The following is a 20847-nucleotide window of genomic DNA, read 5'->3' as shown; positions in this document are numbered from 1 at the left end:
GCAGCCCTGGGGAGCCCCAGTGCTCAGTGTGATGGTGTTGGAGTTGCTGCTCCCGATCTGGACTGACTGAGGTCTCCCAGTCAGGAAGTCTAGGATCCAGTTGCAGAGGGAGGCGTTCAGGCCCAGTAGGCTCAGCTTTCTGATCAGTTTCTGAGGGATGATTGTGTTGAATGCTGAACTGAAGTCTATGAACAGCATTCAAACGTTCTGTCCATACGGAGGGAGATAAGCTTCTTTCTTACTTAATGAAGCCCATCACACCTCTTGGAGCATATACTGTTGGCCGTAGCTCACCAGAGTCCTCTGTCCTGGGCCAGTCTTTCAGGTTGTCCCCAGGTTTAACCCATCTTTGAAGATCCTTCCTCTCCCAGAGATGAGTTCTTTGGAGCCTCTGTTGGAATTTCTGTAACTCTGGGTTTTTAAGGGATGGGGTTGTGAGCCCCATGCCCATTCCTACTCCTTTCAGAAGGGACCCTCCCTCTTCATACAGAGGGAGGTAAATGTCTGAACTAACATTGATGGTTTGGTTTGGTGTGACAACTACACCAAACTGCATCAGCCATTACTGTCTGGTTTCTGTGTCAACGTGTTAATGGTGGGAATTGAACCCTGGATACTGGCACTGTTAGGCGTTACACTAACCACAACACTATGGTGCTGGGCCAAGACAGGAGGTGAAAAATAGGGGGATCTCATTGAAACCTATCAAATGGAGACAGACTAACCCCTATTGACGTCAATGGACCTGGGGTTGAGAGGGTAAACAGCTTCAAATTCCTTGGCATCCACATCACCGAGAATCTCACGGGGTCTGTACACACCAGCTGCACGGTGAAAAAGGCACAACAGTGTCTCTTTCACCTCAGACAGTTGAGGAAGTTTGGTATAGGCCCCCAAATCCTAGGAACTTTCTACAGGGGCACAATTGAGAGCATCCTGACTGGCTGCATCACTGCCTGGTATGGGAACTGTGCCTCCCTCAATCACAGGATTCTGCCCAGGGCATCTGTAGTTGTGAACTTCCCATGATTCAGGACATTTACAAAGACAGGTGTGTAAAAAGGGCCTGAAGGATCATTGGAGACCTGAGTCACCCCAAACACAAACTGTTCCAGCTGCTACCATCTGGGAAACGGTACCGCAGCATAAAAGCCAGGACCAACAGGCTCTGGGACGGCTTCTTCCACCAGGCCATCAGACTGATTAACTCATGTTGATTTGAGTGTATTCTATGTTACATTGACTGTTCTATTTATTAGAGATTACTATGATTGCACATTTAGATGGAGATGTAACATAAAGATTTTTGCTCCTCGTGTACCTGAAGGATGTAAGAAATAAAGTCAATTCAATTCAAATTGTGGATGTGGAGAGGATGTTACATCTATACTGGGGGAGTCTGAGACCAGAGGGGACTGTCTCATTAACAGAGGGTCATCCACTTAGAACAGAGATGAAGAGGAATTTCTTTAGCCAGAGAAATACACAGATGGCCGTGGAGGCCAAGTCTGGGTATATTTAAGGTGGAGGTTGATAGGTTCTTGATTATTCAGGGCATCAAAGGTTACAGGAATCAGCTGTGCTCAAATAGCAGAGCAGACCTAATGGGCCAAAATGTCTAATTTTGTTCCTCCGTCTTACCCACAAGGGTGCCACTCCAGCGTGATGAAGGAGGTTGTCACAAGGACCAGAGGAATCAAGTGATCGTCTCTCATCAGCATTTATTCCGTGTCCCACTGCAGTGGGGTTTTCCTCTGGCGTGTACTCCTTACCAAAGTGCCCTACAGTTCTCCAACCACCACCAAGAAAGGGAAGGATAGCGGGTGTAGGAGAACACCGCCACACACAGGTTCCCTTCTGAGTCATAGAACACTAGAGCACAGAAATAGATCCTTCAGCCCATCTAGTCCATGCTGAACCATTAATCTGCCTCGTCCCATCAACCTGCACCCGGACCCTCCCATCCATGTACCTATCCAAATTTCTCCCAAGTGTTGAAATTGAAATCACATCCACCACTTCTGCTGGCAGCTGGTTCCACACCCTCACCACCCTGTTCCCCTTAAACAGCTCACCTTTTACCCTTAACCCATGACCTCTAGTTGTAGCCTCACGCAACCTTATTGGAAAAACCTGCTTGCATTTACCCTATCTATACTCCTCATAACCTTGTATACTGCTATCAGATCTCCCCTCAATCTTCTATATCCTGGGAAATTAAGCCCTCTCATTCTGGTCCTCTAGTCCTGACAACATCCTTGTAAATTTTCTCTGCATTCTTTCATTTTTATTGACATCTTTCCTGTAGGTAGGTGGCCAAAACTGCACACAATACTTCCAATTAGGCCTCACCAATGTCTTATACAACTTCAACATAACATCCCATCTCCTGTACTCAATACATTGATTTATGAAGGCCAATGTGCAAAAGCTTTCTTTATGATCCTATCTATGTGTGACACCACTTCCACTTAATATGGCCCTGTATTCCCGGATCCCTCTGTTCTACCGCACTCCTCAGTCTCAGCCCGACCGTTCACTGTGTAAATCCTACCCTGGCTGGTCCTACCGAAGTACAATACCTCACACTTGTCTGCCATTTTCAGCCCTTTTTTTCAGTGGGTTCAGATCCCACTGCAAGCTCTGATAGACGCTTTCCTCTGCGTGAGCACCACCTTTGCTCAGGTGGCTTGGGAGCACAGTGTGACACTTACAGCCCAGCGATCAAGCTTCAGTTCCTGCCGCTGTCTGTAGGGAGTTCAGACATTCCCCCAGTGACGGCGTGGGGTTTCTGTGGGTGCGAGGCTTGTACGGATTAGGGTTAGTGAGTTGTGGGCATGCCGAAAGCAACACTTACAGGCTGCCCCAGACAACCCATCTCACTCTGTGCTTTGATTTGTCGATGTACATGTGACTATGTTAATCTGAAGTTATCTCCTAATTTGGATAATTCCTTCTCTATTCTCCCCAACATGAGGAGAAAGTTCTTTATCAATAGGGCATCAAGAGTTACGGGGAGAAAGCAGGAGAATGGTGTTGAGAGGGGAAATAAATCAGCCATGATGGAATGGTAGAGCAGACTCAATGGGCTGAATGGCCTAATTCTGCTCCTGTGTCTTCTGGTCTTATTATCTGATGGTCAACAGCACTTTAATCAGGAGCACAGCATGTACAGGAATGTTCACAGGCGGTACAGCGTGAGCGGTGAATAGTGGAGTGTGAAGGATGAGGACTGGTGTTAAATTCTGCACTGATTCCTGCTCTACTGTCTCTTTCAGTGGGTGGAGGAGAAGCGATGAATTTTGCTGCATACGCCTTCGCTCCTGCGACTGTTGTCACCCCACTTGGAGCACTCAGTGTCCTTGTCAGGTACTGGTTTCCCTCAGTCCAGCTCCGGGATCACAGCGATCCCAATCCCGTACCCACCCACTTACCCCTCAGTCCACCCACTTACCCCTCAGTCCAGCTCCGGGATCACAGCGATCCCAATCCCGTACCCACCCACTTACCCTTCAGTCCAGCTCCGGGATCACAGCGATCCCAATCCCGTACCCACCCACTTACCCCTCAGTCCAGCTCCGGGATCACAGCGATCCCAATCCCGTACCCACCCACTTACCCCTCAGTCCAGCTCCGGGATCACAGCGATCCCAATCCCGTACCCACCCACTTACCCCTCAGTCCAGCTCCGGGATCACAGCGATCCCAATCCAGTACCCACCCACTTACCCCTCAGTCCAGCTCCGGGATCACAGCGATCCCAATCCCGTACCCACCCACTTACCCCTCAGTCCAGCTCCGGGATCACAGCGATCCCAATCCCGTACCCACCCACTTACCCCTCAGTCCAGCTCCGGGATCACAGCGATCCCAATCCCGTACCCACCCACTTACCCCTCAGTCCAGCTCCGGGATCACAGCGATCCCAATCCCGTACCCACCCACTTACCCCTCAGTCCAGCTCCGGGATCACAGCGATCCCAATCCCGTACCCACCCACTTACCCCTCAGTCCAGCTCCGGGATCACAGCGATCCCAATCCCGTACCCACCCACTTACCCCTCAGTCCAGCTCCGGGATCACTATAACCCGTCTTCAGGATCACCACACCTACCTACCCTCCAATCCGGCTTCCTAATTTCCTTCTGAGCTCCTTGCAAAGTGACCCTGGCTAACCTGTTAATATTCTTACAATATTTAACTTATGCACTACGTTTATTAGTGATAATTCATCTGTGGATTCTATCCTCACTTTCCTAAGTTATTGTGTGTTATGCATGCTATAGTGCTTTACACCCTGCTCTGGAGAAACGTCTCGTTTAACGATATACGAGGGGTGATTGATATGTTCGTGACCTAAGGTAGAAGGAGTCAATTTTTAAAAACCTAGCACATTTATTTTTCAACATAGTCCCCTCCTACATTTACACACTTAGTCCAGCGGTCGTGGAGCATACGGATCTTGGACCTCCAGAAAGTGTCCACAGATGGGTGATTGATAAGTTTGTGGCCTAAGGTAGAAGGAGATGAGTTATACAGCTCTCGTTACATGCAAATGTAGTTCAACTCTTTGAGTGATTATGCAGAAAGTTTGAAGTTAATAACTCATCTCCTTCTACCTTAGGCCACAAACTTATCAATCACCCCTGCTGTGGACACTTTCTGGAGGTCCAAGATCCGTATGCTCCACGACCGCTGGGCTAAGTGTGTAAATGTAGGAGGGGACTATGTTGAAAAATACATGTGCTAGGTTTTCTAAAATGGACTGCTTCTACCTTAGGCCACGAACCTATCAATCACCCCTCGTACTTGTATATAAAAGTGACTTGACTTAACAATTCTGAACCTAGACTCTCTATCCAGCTCTGGTATCACCACAATCCCAATCCCGTGCCCACCCACTGACCCCACAATCTGATTCACTCACTCACCCTTCAACCCCGGAATAACCACACACTGGCCGTACAATCTTCCTCCATTAATCACCACCTGGAGGAACTCAGCAGACCAGGCAGCATCTATGGAGGGAAATAAACAGCTGACATTTTGGTCTAAGGTCCTTCGTCAGGACCAGAGATGCAGTGGAAAGGAGATTTACCGGGATGCTGCCTGGATTAGAGAGCCTGTCTTACGAAGCGAGGTTGAACAAGCCAGTGCTGTTCTCTTTGGAGCGAAGGGGCATGAGGTGACCTGATAGAGGTGTGTAAGCTAGAGTGGGCAGCCTTGGACTTTAGAGGGAGATGCATAAGGGGCATTTAAAAAAACACTTAGATAGGCACATGGATGAAAGAAAAATGGAGGCTATGTGCGAGGGAAGTTCAGATTGATATTGGAGTAGATTAAAAGATTGGCACAACATCGTTTGTGGGCCAAAGGGTCTGGACTGTGCTGTAGTGGTTCATGTTCTGTGAAGTCCCTCCAACAGTTTGTGTGTATTGTTCAAGATTTCCAGCATCATCAGAATCGTTTGTGTGTTTAATCACGGCCTACTCTGCCTGGTCTCTCCTTGAAGCAGTTCCTCACCAGAGAACTGGTGCTGATGTTCAGTGTGATTTGTTGCCTGATTTTCCTTTGCCATCCAGGTAAGGGCAAAGGGGCATGAGATACCCCTGGCACATAAGGTAAAGGAGAATCCTAAAAGATTCTAAAAGCATATTAAAAACAATGAGAGAGAGAGAGAGAGAGAGCGAGAGAGAGAGAGAGAGAGAGAGAGAGAGAGAGAGAGCGAGAGAGAGAGAGAGAGAGAGAGATCCCTGTTATAATCAGTGTGTTCATCCATGTACGGAGACGCAGGAGATGGGTGAGGTGTTGAACTGGCAAGGGTTGTAAAGAAAGCTTTTGGCATGTTGGCCTTTGTAAATCAAAGTACTGAGTGCAGGAGATGGGATGTTATGTTGGAGTTCTGTATGATGTTGGTGAGGCCTCATTTGGCATATCATGCCCAGTTCTGGTCACCTACCTACAGGAATGATGTAAAGAAGCTTGAAAAAATTCAGAGATGCTGGGACTTGAGGAGTGAGCTCCAGCAAAAGGTCGAGTAGGTTAAGATTTCATTCCCTTGAACTGGAGATTTGAGGTGTACAATATTATGAGGGGTGTAGATCGGGCAAATAGGGCTCATCAGCCGTGGTTGGCAGCTCATCTAGGAGAAGGAGAACTCTGATCTCAAACCTCCGCTGCTTTGCGGCTGTATCCACTCACGGGGAAGGCTTTGGGAATAAACCCTGAGGGAAAAATCAGAGCTGCAGTCCCTAAGGCAGTCCTACATTAAGTTCAATGCTGACTGGCAACTCCTGCGACACTGCTGGTGCCAAACTGTATGGGTCTCTGCTGTTCCTTTGGGGTCATCAGGTGCATGGAGAGGGGGAGTTTGCGATATGGGCAACAGCTCACTCTCCATATTGTACTGCCCAGGCTTGTGTATCTAGACAGCTAGGATGCGATATCCATGGTCAACTCTGGCCAGCGGAGGCTGGAGTAATACAATCAGGCAGGTTGGGTGAGATGAGAACTAGAGGTCATGTGTTAAGGGTGAAAGGTGAGGTGCTTTAGGAGAACCTGACAGGGAAATCTCTTCCCTCAGAGGGTGTTGAGAGTGTGGAACGAGCTGCCACTGGAGGTGGTGGATGTGGGTTAATTTCAACACTGAAGAGAAGTTTGGATAGGTACATGGATGGGAGGGTATGGGGAGCTTATAGTCCAGGTACAGGTCAATAGGACTAGGTAGGACGATAGTTCAGCATGGACTCTACAGGCCAAAGGGCCTGTTTCTGTGCTGTAGTGTTCTATGAAACATTGAAAACCAACTGATCACTGCATGGTCACTAGCAGGTGAGAGGGAGGGTGGGTGGGAAAGAAGCTGGGAGGTGATAGGTGGAAATAATAAAGAGCTGAAGAAGAAGGAATCTGATTGGAGCATACAGTGAACTTTGATAGAAAAGGAATCAGGAGGGTAACTAGAGGGAGGTGATGGGTAGGTGGGGAAAAGAGTCTTGGCCCAAAATGATTTACACACCTCCATTGATGCTGCCTGATCTACTGAGATCCCCAGTATTTTCTGTGTGCTTCCCAAGATTTCTGGCATCTGCAGAATCTCTTGTGTGTAATTGTTTCCCCCATTCTCGTCTCCCTCGGCAGCGCGCTTCTGTCATCCTATCTTCTGCAGGAGAGCCTTAACCTGCTGGGGAAGCTGGGCTCTGTGCTCTGCATCCTGGGCTCCACCATGATGGTCATCCATGCCCCACATGAGGAGGAGGTGAAGACATTGGAGGAAATGGCCCAGAAACTGAAAGATCCAGGTCAGTTCAGGAGCAGGCAGCCACCTCGATTACTTCCAAACAAGCTCATGACCAGCATTGCTTCATGTCCTCTTATTGCTTGGTTACTACAACCCATCACCCCTGCTGGGGCACAGCAGCTTGCCAGAGTACTCTGCTCTGGGCCAGTCCTTCAACTCATTTCAGGTGTAGCCCATCTTCTCCTTCCTTTCCCAGGGGAAGTCTTTTGAGCTTCTGTCAGCATTTCTGTGGCTCTGGGTTTTTATGGGATGTAGTTGCTAGCCCCACGGTCAGCCCTCCTCCTTTCACAGCCGGGCCTGGGACCATCTATGGCGGAGTTCTGTATCGGTCAGCTCGGGCAAAGGCAACCACTAGAACCAACCTTAGTTTGTCAGGGGTGTGAGGTAATGTAGAATCCTGGTTAGACCACACTTGGAGTATTGTGTTCAGTTCTGCTCACCTCATTATAGGACGTTGATAAGATTGTTCAAAGGTGCATGGTGTGTCAGCCATCATTGAAATTTGTTATCTCATTATAGGAAGGACGTGGAAGCTTTAGAGAGGATGCAGAGGAGATTCACCAGGATGCTGCCTGGATTAGAGAGGGTGCAGAGGAGATTTACCAGGATGCTGCCTGGATTAGAGAGGGTGCAGAGGAGATTCACCAGGATGCTGCCTGGATTAGAGAGGGGGCAGAGGAGATTCACCAGGATGCTGCCTGGATTAGAGAGGGGGCAGAGGAGATTTTCCAGGATGCTGCCTGGATTAGAGAGGGTGCAGAGGAGATTTACCAGGATGCTGCCTGGATTAGAGAGGGTGCAGAGGAGATTCACCAGGATGCTGCCTGGATTAGAGAGGGTGCAGAGGAGATTGACCAGGATGCTGCCTGGATTAGAGAGGGTGCAGAGGAAATTTACCAGGATGTTGCCTGGATTAGAGAGGGTGCAGAGGAGATTTACCAGGATGCTGCCTGGATTAGAGAGGGTGCAGAGGAGATTCACCAGGATGCTGCCTGGATTAGAGACCATATCTTATGAGCTAGGGCTTTTTTTTTTGGAGTGAAGGAGAATAAGAGGTGACTTGATAGAGGTGTACAGGATGTAATGAGGTTTAGATAGAGTGGACAGTCAGAGAGTTTTTCCCAGGGCAGAAACGGCTTATATGAGGAGGCATAATTTAAGGTGATTGGAGGCAACAGATAGGCTTTTTTTTACACATGAAATGCCCTGCCAGGGGTGATGGTACAGGCAATACATTAGGGACATTGAATAGACTCAGAAAGGCACATGAATGATAGAAACATGGAGGGTTATGTGGGAGGGAAGAGTTCGATTGATCTTGGAGTAGTTTAAATAGTCAGCACAACATCGCAGGCCAAATGACAAGGAGCTGCTGACTTCTCTGCTAGGAGAGTGGACAGAGAACAGGTCCATGTCAAAGGGTTAAAGATCTAGTGTTACCTCAGGTGGAGAGAGGGGGAAATGAAGCTGGGGGCTGGTGAAGCATGCAGACTGCTGTTACCAGTGTAGAAATGTTTGGAACACTTCCCTTTCTTCCAAGGTCCTCTCTCCTCTCTCCTCAGAATCCTTCCTCTCAAGCCCTTTATCTTTCCAACCCACCTTCACTATCATCTTCCAGCTATCTCCACCCCCCCCCCCCCAACTTTTTGTTCTGGCTTCTTCCCCCTTCCTTTCCTGTCCTGACAAAGGGTCTCATCCTGAAATGTTGACAGTCTATTCATTTTCATAGATGCTGGCTGACCTGCTGAGTACCTCCAGCATTTTGTGTGTCTTGCTCTGCAGAATCTCTTTATGAATGTACTTAAACTTTAGACAATGACTTTACTGCTGTTGAATTGCAGGGTTTCTGGTCTTCGCCTGCCTTCTACTGATTGCCATACTGCTCCTCATCTTCTACGCGGCTCCCAGGTACGGGCACGCCAATGTCCTGGTTTACATCTCCATCTGCTCCCTCATTGGTGCTTTCTCCGTCTCCTCCGTGAAGGGTATTGACATTGCCATCAGAGCGTGTTTTGCCAACATGCCGGTTTATAGGCACCCGTTAACCTGGATCCTCACCCTCTCGCTGCTAGTCTCCATTGTCACTCAGGTCAACTACCTGAACAAATCCCTGGACATGTTCAACACCTCAGTGGTCTATCCCATCTATTATGTGTTCTTCACCACGGTGGTCATTACCACCTCCATCATCCTCTTCAAAGAGTGGTTCAGCATGTCTGCCGTGGACATTGTGGGCACCATCTCTGGATTTGGAACCATAGTCCTTGGTGTCTTCATGCTGCATGTCTTTAAGGACCTGAACTTCAGCCTCAGCAACCTGCCACATGCACTCAAGGTGCCGGAGAGGGTGTGTGCAACTCCTATGCTGAAATTAGATGACAAACACATCCTTGTGGAGAGTACAGACAACGCAGTGTTCACTGAGGATAAGTCAAGGGTCTTTGTCATCTATGGGTGAAGGGTTTGAGCTGCAGATTTGGGTTATAGATTTCAGGCCCTTTGGCCCACAACGAGTGGACTAGGAAACAAATGATTGTCACATTGAACATAGAACACTAGAACATACATAGCATATTACAGGGCTGTTGGCCCACCATATTGTACCAACCTTTTAACTTACTCTAACATCAATCTAACCCTTCCCTCCCACATAGCCCTGCAATTCTCTATCATTCATGTGCCCATTTAAAAGTCTTGTAAATATCCCAAATGTACCTGCCTCCACCCCCCAGCAGTGCGTCCCACACACCCAGCAATCTGTGTAAAGATAACCTGTGATGTTGCGGAGTATGCATTAAGTGTGATCATGGCCACAACAGTCACTGTGTCCGAGGTATAATGCCATGGCTGGGTACATTGCCACAAGCTGCTTACCCCGCAGCCACTGAAAAGCCTTTCTGTGTCTGGGGAAAACACAAAAATTAGATGTTTCATTTGTCACATTTACATCGAAACGTACAGTGAAATGTATCGCTTGCATCAATAACCAACTCAGTCTGGGGATGTGCTGGGGCCAGCCCACAAGTGTCGCCATGTTTCAGGTGCCAACATAGCATGTCCACAACTCACTAACCCCAACCTGTACAAGTTCAAGTTCAGTTTATTATCATTCAACCGTACACATGTACCACCAAAGAACAACGTTCCTCCGAACCAGGGTGCACAACACCGTACATATAACTCACACATAACTGTACACATGTACCACCAAAGAACAACGTTCCTCCGAACCAGGGTGCACAACACCGTACATATAACTCACACACAACTGTACACGTGTACCACCAAACGAAATAATGTTCCTCTGGACCAGGGTGCACAACACCGTACATATAACTCACACATAACTGTACACATGTACCACCAAAGAACAACGTTCCTCCGAACCAGGGTGCACAACACCGTACATATAACTCACACACAACTGTACACGTGTACCACCAAACGAAATAATGTTCCTCTGGACCAGGGTGCACAACACCGTACATATAACCCACACATAACTGTACACATGTACCACCAAAGAACAACGTTCCTCCGAACCAGGGTGCACAACACCGTACATATAACTCACACACAACTGTACACATGTACCACCAAACGAAATAATGTTCCTCTGGACCAGGGTGCACAACACCGTACATATAACCCACACATAACTGTACACATGTACCACCAAAGAACAACGTTCCTCCGAACCAGGGTGCACAACACCGTACATATAACCCACACACAACTGTACACGTGTACCACCAAACGAAATAATGTTCCTCTGGACCAGGGTGCACAACACCGTACATATAACTCACACACAACTGTACACGTGTACCACCAAACGAAATAATGTTCCTCTGGACCAGGGTGCACAACACCGTACATATAACCCACACACATAACACATAAAGTAATACAACCACGAATAAAGCAGATAATAATAAAGTCACGCATCTTTGGAATGTGGGAGGAAACTGGAACCCACGCAGTCATGGGGAGAATGGACACTGACCTGGGGTTGCGGACTCCGTAACGTGTCGTACTGACTGCTGCACTAGCATGCCACCGGTGACAGGAGTGTGACGGATACCCTGTCGTGACCTGGGTGAACACCGCTGTTATGTGATGGAAGAGGTAGTCACTAAGACCAGGCAGAGTTTGCCATTGGAGTGCTCCTCTGTCAAATGCCTTGCAGTTCTCCAGCTCACCCCCCCCACCCCACCAAACCCTTCCCAACACTGTGAAGACCACCACCAGCAAGAAGGAAAGTAGTGGCTGCTGGGGATGTCGCCACACACACACAGGTTCAAGTTGAAGTTTATTGTCGTCTGACAGTACATATATACAACCAAATGAAACGATGTTCCTCTGGACCACGGTGTAATGACAGTGTACACACGGCATATAAACCTAAATATTACCATAAACAAGTCACAGCATCAGAAAACAGTAAACAGCTTGCTGCCCTGGTAACAAAACCTCGGTGGTGACAGGGTATTTATTCACCGGTCTCTCAGTTTGAGGGAAGAAGCTGTTACCCAGTTGGGCAGCCCTAGTCCTGATGCTCCTGTACCTCATTCCTGACGGTAGTGGGTCAGACAGATTGTGGGATGGGTGGGTGAGAGGCATTGTGCCCTTTGTCGAGCTCCCGGTAAATGCAATCACAAAACATACAGAGATCCTAGTTATCTGAGGGTGCGAGAATCTGCGACCAGTGGGGAGAGAGCAGGTTCATGAATGTTTGACATGGTTTCAGGTTCAAGAGTGTCTGGACGAGACTCTGGGCTCACGAGGGTCTGGACGTGACTCCGGGCTCATGAGAGTCTGGACATGACTCTGGGCTCGAGGGTGGATGTGACTCTGGGCTCATGAGGGTCTGGACGTGACTCTGGGCTTGAGTGTGGACGTGACTCCGGGCTCACGAGGGTCTGGACGTGACTCCGGGCTCACGAGAATCTGGACATGACTCTGGGCTGGAGTGTGGACGTGACTCTGGGCTCACGAGGGTCTGGACGTGACTCCGGGCTAATGAGGGTCTGGACGTGACTTCTTGTACTGCAGCACTCCACCAGTTTCAGTACGCCAGATCTATGGATACTGACTTTGAAAAAGATGTTTAATCAGGTTTGTTATCACTAAAATACGCTGTGAATTTTTTTTTGTTTTGTGGTAGCAATGCAGTGCAATACATAAAAAATTACTGTCGGTTACAATATGAAGTATAAATTAATTAAATAAGTATTGCAAAGTAAAGAGCAAAAATAAAAAAACTTCAAGCTACAAAATACATTTAGAGTGCTGCAGAAAAGTGTCAGTGAGGTAGGGTACGTGGATTCATTGTCCATTCAGAAACCTGATTGTGGGGGGGGGGGGCGTGGAGGATGGAAAGAAGCTGTTCTTCACAAGTCAGTGTTGTGTCTTCAACCCGTACCTTACCCTCGAAGGTGGCATTAATGTCTTTCATGATGGATGTCACCGTTTTTGAATCATCACACGAGAGAGAGGCCCTAGATCGGACTGATATAAATTGGTTTGTATTTTTTATTGTAAATGTATTTTTATAATATCTTTTTACTGATTTATCCTGTACCTACTTATGCATTATGATTCCTTCAGTGCTGAGTGCATTTTAACGGTCAATTCTGTAGGACAGAGTCACACCGTGAATGGAACAGTAACAATGAATGTCTCTGACATGATGTTATTAAAATCTTTGGACAGCATAAAAATGTTCCTGGTTGTTTACTTAAAAATAAACGATTTACTGTCGATGGCAGCCAGCAGGTCTCCAAGACGTCTGAACATTGGCCATGGTTGGATGTTGCTGGGTTCCGTGGGATCCTCCATCATGGGGTTCGGGGGCCACTGCCCACGGCTCGTCATTTGTGTCGGGAACTTCAGAGTCAGGTTGATTAGCACTGGAGTTCCCGGTGTAGCAACATCAGAGTCAGGTTGATTAGCACTGACGTGCCATGAAGTGCAGCAATACATAGCATATTATGGATTATAATAAGAAACATATAAATAATAATCAGTACTGCAAAAAGAGAAAAATATTGAGGAAGTGTTCACGGGTTCACTGTCCATTCAGAAATCTGATGATGGAGGGGAAGAAGCTGTTCCTGAAACATTGAGTGTGTGTCCTCAGTGTTCTGTAACACCTTCTTGATGGCAGTAATGAGAAGAAGGCATCTTCTGGCCTTTCTTGAGGTATTGGGTTTGAAGATGTCCACAGTGCTGCGGAGGGTTGTATCTGGAGCTGGCTGAATCTGTAACCTGCAGCTTTTTCCGATCCTGTGCAGTGGGCCCTCCATACCAGACGGTGATGCAACCGGTTGGAATGCTCTCCGACATACATCTGTAGAAATTTGCTGAGGTCTACGGCATACCAAATCTCCTCCTAATGAAGTATAGCCACGGCTGTGCCTTCTCGTAATTGCATCATAGGATAGATCTTCAGAGATTCTGTCACCTGGAACCCTGGAGCTGCTCACCCCTCGATGAGGACTGTAGTGTGTTCCCTCGACTTCGAGCCCTTTGTCTTACTGATACTGGTTTAGCAGGCAGAGGTCATGGGGAGGGGCTAGCAATCTGGGGAGAAGGTGGGTCGGTGGGATAGTGTGTGGTTGGTTGGTGGGGATGGGGTTATGTGGGGTGAAGGTGGGTCAGAAATACAGGGGTGATATGGGGAGAAGGAGTTAAAGATTAAAGAGATTTTTAAAGATTAGCTTTACTTGTCACGTGGGGCGGCACGGTGGCAAAGTGGTTAGCACAATACTACAGTGCCAGCGGCCCGTCTTCAATTCCCATGCCTCCTGAAGGAGTTTGTACATTCTTGCCGTGACTGTGTGGTTTCCTCCAGGCACTCCCGTTTCCAAAGACATATCGGTTGTTAGGTAAATTGTCCTGTGGTTAGGCTCAGGTTAAATAGGGCGTTTGCTGGGTGATGTGACACAAAGGTCCATCGGGCCTGTTCCGCACTGTATCTCAGTCAATTAATGCATAAATGCAAAGAAATCCATCGTTTGCCTCAATGACCATCAGTGTGGGGATGTGCTGCCCCCCAGCTCCCAAATGGCACTGCCCACAGCTCACTAATCCGAACCCAAACACCTTTGGAATGTGGGAGGAAAGCCATGTGGCCACGGAAAGTGTTGGGAATTGACCCTGAGATCACCGGTGCAGTGGATCATTATGTAAACTACATAATGTTGTTGGGAATGTGAGAAGGTGGGTCTATGGAATTGGAGATTTGGGAAGAGAGGTGGGTGGGGTTATGGATTTGTGAAAAAGAGCATCAGGGGAAAGTTTATGGCGGATTGTTGGGCCAACGGGAGTGAGGTGTTATGGAGCTCAAGGTAGTGGCTGAGGATGGGAGATATGGCAGGGGTGTGGATGTGGCTGAAGGTGTGCTGGTGAGGATGGCAGAAATGGCAACTACACGAGATATGTTTGTGGGGACTGAGGGCACAGCCTCAGAATAGAGGGATGTCCATTTAGAATGGAGATGAGGAGGAGTTCTAGCCAGAGGGTGGTGAATCTATAGCACACTGTCATAGATGACTATAGAAGCTAAGATATTGGGTACTTTTAAAGTGGAGGTTGATAGGTTCTTGACTAGTCAGGGTATCAAAGGTTACAAGGAGAATGGCGTCAAGAGGGATAATAAATGAGCCATGGTGGAATGGTGGAGCTGACCAGATGGCCTGCACCTATGTCTTTTGGAATTATTATAGGCCTTCAGCACAGCTGTCTATAATTTGTTTCACAACTAAACATGGAAGGTTATCCTGTGTGTGTGCAGGTCTGTGTGTATCCTGAATGCACCAACTCCCACAGGACTGTGTGACCTGCAGCAAGCACATCATAAACAACTATCTACACATACTAAATCTCCACGGGCCACAATGATGATATTGTTTCCATCTTTACAAAATCCCATTTAAATAAACTTCTACACTTGGAGTTAGTGAGCTGTTGGCCCAAAGCATAGTGACACTTGTTGGTTGCCCCAGCGCAATCTTCACTGACTTGATTTGATGCAAATGATGCATTTCACTGCATGTTTTGTCATATGTGTGACAAATAAAACTAATCCTTAATCCTTCCAAACACGATCAATTCACCATAGAACATAGAATAGTACAGCACAGTACAGGCCCTTCAGCCCACAATGTTGAGCTGACCCTTAAACCCTGCCTCCCATATAACCCCCCACCTTAAATTCCTCCATATACCTGTCTAGTAGTCTCTTAAACTTCACTAGTGTATCTGCCTCCACCACTGACTCAGGCAGTGCATTCCATGCACCAACCACTCTGAGTAAAAAACCTTCCTCTAATATCCCCCTTGAACTTCCCACCCGTTACCTTAAAGCCATGTCCTCTTGTATTGAGCAGAGGTGCCCTGGGTAAGAGGTGCTGGCTGTCCACTCTATCTATGCCTCTTAATATCTTGTTCATCTCTATCATGTCTCCTCTCATCCTCCTTCTCTCCAAAGAGTAAAGTCCTAGCTCCCTTAATCTCTGATCATAATGCATACTCTCTAAACCAGGCAGCATCCTGGTAAATCTCCTCTGTACCCTTTCCAATGCTTCCACATCCTTCCTATAGTGAGGCGACCAGAACTGGACACAGTATTCCAAGTGTAGCCTAACCAGAGGTTTATAGAGCTGCATCATTACATCGCGATTCTTAAACTCTATCCCTTGACTTATGAAAGCTAACACCCCATAAGTTTTCTTAACTACCCTATCTACCTGTGAGGCAACTTCCAGGGATCTGTGGACATGTACCCCCAGATCCCTCTGCTCCTCCACACTACCAAGTATCCTGCCATTTACTTTGTACTCTGCCTTGGAGTTTGTCCTTCCAAAGTGTACCACCTCACACTTCTCTGGGTTGAACTCCATCTGCCACTTCTCAGCCCACTTCTGCATCCTATCAATGTCTCTCTGCAATCTTTGAGAATCCTCTACACTATCCACAACACCACCAACCTTTGTGTTGTTTGCAAACTTGCCAACCACCCTTCTACCCCCACATCCAGGTCGTTAATAAAAATCATGAAAAGTAGAGGTCCCAGAACAGATCCTTGTGGGACACCACTAGTCACAACCCACCAATCTGAATGTACTCCCTCCACCATGACCCTCTGCTTTCTGCAGGCAAGCCAATTCTGAATCTACCTAGCCAAACTTCCCTGGATCCCATGCCTTCTGACTTTCTGAATAAGCCTACTGTGTGGTACCTTGTCAAATGCCTTACTAAATCCATGTAGATCACATCCACTGCTCTACCCTCATCTATATGCCTGGTTACCTCCTCAAAGAACTCTATCAGGCTTGTTAGACATGATCTGCCCTTCACAAAGCCATGCTGACTGTCCCTGATCAGACCATGATTCTCTAAATGCCCATAGATCCTATCTCTAAGAGTCTTTTCCAACCGCTTTCCCACCACAGACGTAAGGCTCACGGGTCTATAATTACCTGGAATATCCCCACTACCTTTTTTTGAACAAGGGGATAGCATTCGCCTCCCTCCAATCCACTGGGTACCATTCCTGTGGACAACGAGGACATAAAGATCCTAGCCAGAGGCTCAGCAATCTCTTCCCTTGCCTTGTGGAGCAGCCTGGGGAATATTCCGTCAGGCCCCGGGGACTTATCCGTCCTAATGTATTTTAACAACACCAACACCTCCTCTCCCTTAATGTCAACATGCTCCAGAACATCAACCTCACTCATATTGTCCTCACCGTCATCAAGTTCCCTCTCAGTGGTGAATACCGAAGAGAAGGATTCATTGAGGACCTCGCTCACTTCCACAGCCTCCAGGCACATCTTCCCACCTTTATCTCTAATCTTTCCTACCTTCACTCCTGTCATCCTTTTGTTCTTCACATAATTGAAGAATGCCTTGGGGTTTTCCTTTACTCTACTCGCCAAGGCCTTCTCATGCCCCCTTCTTGCTCTCCTCAGCCCCTTCTTAATCTCCTTTCTATATTCCTCAATAGCCCCATCTGATCCTTGTTTCCTAAACATCATGTATGCTGCCTTTTTCCACCTGACTAGATTTTCCACTTCACTTGTCACCCATGGTTCCTTCACCCTACCATTCTTTATATTCCTCACTGGGACAAATTTATTCCTAACATCCTGCAAGAGATCCTTAAACATCGACAACATGTCCATAGTACATTTCCCTGCAAAAACATCATCCCAATTCACACCCCCAAGTTCTAGCTTTATAGCCACATAATTTGCCCTTCCCCAAATAAAAATTTTCCTGTCCTCTCTGATTCTATCCTTTTCCATGATAATGCTAAAGGTCAGGGAGCGGTGATCACTGTCCCCCATTTGCTCACCCACTGACAGATCTGTGACCTGAGCCGGTTCGTTACCTAACACTAGATCTAGTATGGCATTCCCCCTAGTCGGCCTGTCAACATACTGTGACAGGAATCCATCCTGGACACACTTAACAAACTCTGCCCCATCTAAACCCTTGGAACTAATCAAGTGCCAATCAATATTAGGGAAGTTAAAGTCACCCATGATAACAACCCTGTTATTTTTGCACCTTTCCAAAATCTGCCTCCCAATCTGCTCCTCGGTATCTCTGCTGCTACCAGGGGGCCTATAGAATACCCCCAGTAGAGTAACTGCTCCCTTCCTGTTCCTGACTTCCACCCATACTGACTCAAAAGAGGATCCTGCTCCATTACCCACCATTTCTGCAGCTGTAATAGTATCCCTGACCAGTAATGCCACCCCTCCTCCCCTTTTCCCCCCTCTCTATCCTTTTTAAAGCACTGAAATCCAGGAATATTGAGAATCCATTCCTTCCCTGGTGCCAGCCAAGTCTCCGTAATGGCCACTACATCATAATTCCATGTATGTATCCAAGCTCTCAGTTCAGCACCCTTGTTCCTGATGCTTCTTGCATTAAAGTACACAGACTTTAGCCCTTCTACCTTACTACCTTTACACCCTTTATTCTGCTTCTCTTTCCTCAAAGCCTCTTTATATGTTAGATCTGGCTTTATTCCATGCACTATACTTACAGCTCTCACATGACCTTTATCCTTCTCCACCTCACTATCTGCTCTAACACTCTGGTTCCCCTCCCCTTGCAAATCTAGTTTAAACCCCCCGGAGCAGCACTAGCAAACCTTCCCGCAAGGATGTTAGTCCTCCTCCAGTTCAGGTGCAACCTGTCCGATCAGAACAGGACCCACCTTCCCTGGAACAAGGCTCAATTGTCCAGAAACACGAAGCCCTCCCTCCTGCACCATCTCCTTAGCCATGTATTTAGCTGTATTATTTCCTGTTTCTGGCCTCACTAGCACGTGGCACTGGTAGCAATCCTGAGATTGCAACCCTGGAGGGCCTGTCCTTCAACTTTGCACCTAACTCCCTAATCTCTCTTTGCAGGACCTCCTCTTCCTTACTACCCACGTCATTGGTCCCTACATGGACCACGACATCCGGCTGCTCACCCTCCCTTTTGAGAATACTGAGAACTCGATCCGAGATATTGCGGACCCTGGCACCAGGGAGACAACGGAGCATCCGGGATTCTCGATCTCTTCCATACCTCCTATCTGTCCCCCTAACTATCGAATCCCCTATCACTACTGCTCTCCTCTTCTCCCTCCTTCCCTTCTGAGCTGAGGGTCCAGTCTCCGTGCTAGAGACACAACCACTGCAACTTGTCCCTGGTAGGTCATCCCCACCAACAGTATCCAAAACGGTATACTTATTGTTGATGGGAACGGCCACAGGGGTGCTCTGCTCTTCCTGTCTAATCCTCTTCCCTCTCCTGACAGGAGTCAGGAGGCAGGTAACTGGGTGACTGTCAGATTCTCTGCCGTTGCGTCTTACAGAATGAAGTTGGGACGGGGAGGTGAATTTATTTTTACTGGGATACTTTCTGTGGGTCTTGGAGTTCAGTGCAGGCAGGAGCCACAAGCGACAGTGAGTGCTGGCTATGATAGTTGGTGAGACTGGAGTTTGAAGCCGAGTGTCATGTCCTTATCCAGGGTCATCAGTTGCTGTCATCAGTGAGTCCTGGGGACATTGTAAATCTGGAGTTTGATGCCGAGTGTCACGTCCTTATCCAGGGGCATCAGTTGCTATCATCGGTGAGTCCTGGGGACATTGTAAATCTGGAGTTTGAGGCCCGACAGCCGGAGCCCGAGCGCTGATGCCTGTGAATCGGCGAGTCTGTCCGTCCTGGGGTTGGAACACTGTGTGGGTGGGAGGGGGCATTAGGGCAAGCTTCGCTGTCATTCCTTCGTTGCGTAAGCTGTGCGTTCTGCTGAACATTGTACGAAGGCTATGTTGGCACCAGAGTGTGTGCTGACACTTGCACCCAGAGTATATTGGTTGTTCGTCCCGGGTAAATATTCAGAAGGAACATGCGCAGTCCACAGCGACCGTAGAGGCATTCAGGGACGGTTGGGCTCCACGGGGGGGTTATTGCCATCATTGATAGAGATGGAAACATTTTGGTTTAATGTGTATTGTCTGTTTGTAGCGAAGTAATTGTGTTAGTCGCTGTTTTATATATATAACACTGAATTTGTAATAAAGATATTTTGCTCTTCCTTTGTAGCATATTGTTATTGTATGCTTAATTTTGCACTGTATTAATGCTCCTCATTGGGATTTGGGGTTTTTAATTTGTAAAATGTTTTGAAAAACTAATAAAAAAAAAGATATTTTGAATGGAAAAAAAGAGTGTATTGGTTGTCATTACGAATGTTCTGATGTGCATGTGATGGATGCTATGTTTCTGCAGCTAGAGGCATTTCCGAGTTCAATTCCGGCGTCGTTCTGTAAGGAGTCTTTGAACACACTCCATGTACAGTGTCTGGGTGTTCCCTGACTGTTCCATAACGAGTGTCTGTACACCCCCCTGTTGTGTAAGGACTCTCTGTACACCCCCCTGTTGTGTAAGGACTCTCTGTACACTGCCCTGTTGTGAAAGGAGTCTCTGTACACCCCCATTGTGTAACGAGTCTCTGTACACTCTCCTGTTGTGTAAGGAGTATCTGTACACCCCCCATTGTGTAAGGAGTCTGTGTACACCCCCCGTTGTGTAAGTAGTCTGTGTACAACCCCTGTTGTGTAACGAGTCTCTGTACAACCTCTGTTGTGTAAGGAGTCTGTGTACACTCACCTGTTGTGTAAGGAGTCTGTGTACAACCCCTGTTGTGTAAGGAGTCTGTGTACACTCACCTGTTGTGTAAGGAGTCTGTGTACACTACCCCCCACCCCCGTGTTGTGTCTGGGTGTTGCTATGTGCTCCGGTTTCCTCCTACATTCCCGAAATGTACCGGGTAGGTTAATTGGTCATTGTGCAGTTAATCGAGTTACTCTTAATCAGAGCTGGGGGAGTGTGACTCGAAGGGCAGGGAAGGCCTACTCCACGCTGTATCAATCAAGCTGAAATTTGACAAAACAAAGTGGTGGAAGAACTCAGCCAGTCAGCCCACATCTGTGGAGACTTTAACCCTGATGAATGGTCGCATCCCAAGTGCCTACCAT

At 47.6% G+C, this 20847-nt stretch overlaps 1 protein-coding gene across 1 annotated transcript in view; it reads left to right on the top strand.

Annotated features, from left to right (window-relative positions):
* Nucleotides 1–13020, top strand: part of LOC140739099 (magnesium transporter NIPA2-like) — a 33649-nt gene extending 20629 nt beyond the window's left edge. Inside the window, exons 4-6 of the mRNA XM_073067052.1 lie at nucleotides 3279–3369; nucleotides 7138–7298; nucleotides 9139–13020. Of these exons, the coding sequence (XP_072923153.1) occupies nucleotides 3279–3369; nucleotides 7138–7298; nucleotides 9139–9755 (869 nt within the window). The 3' untranslated portion in view covers nucleotides 9756–13020. The remainder of the gene's footprint in view (nucleotides 1–3278; nucleotides 3370–7137; nucleotides 7299–9138) is intronic.
* Nucleotides 13021–20847: the final 7827 nt, after the last annotated feature.

Source organism: Hemitrygon akajei, chromosome 15, assembly GCF_048418815.1.
Source record: "Hemitrygon akajei chromosome 15, sHemAka1.3, whole genome shotgun sequence".
NCBI lineage: Eukaryota > Metazoa > Chordata > Chondrichthyes > Myliobatiformes > Dasyatidae > Hemitrygon > Hemitrygon akajei.
The sequence above is the reverse complement of the archived record's forward strand: the minus strand, read 5'-3'. Positions and strand labels throughout refer to the sequence as shown.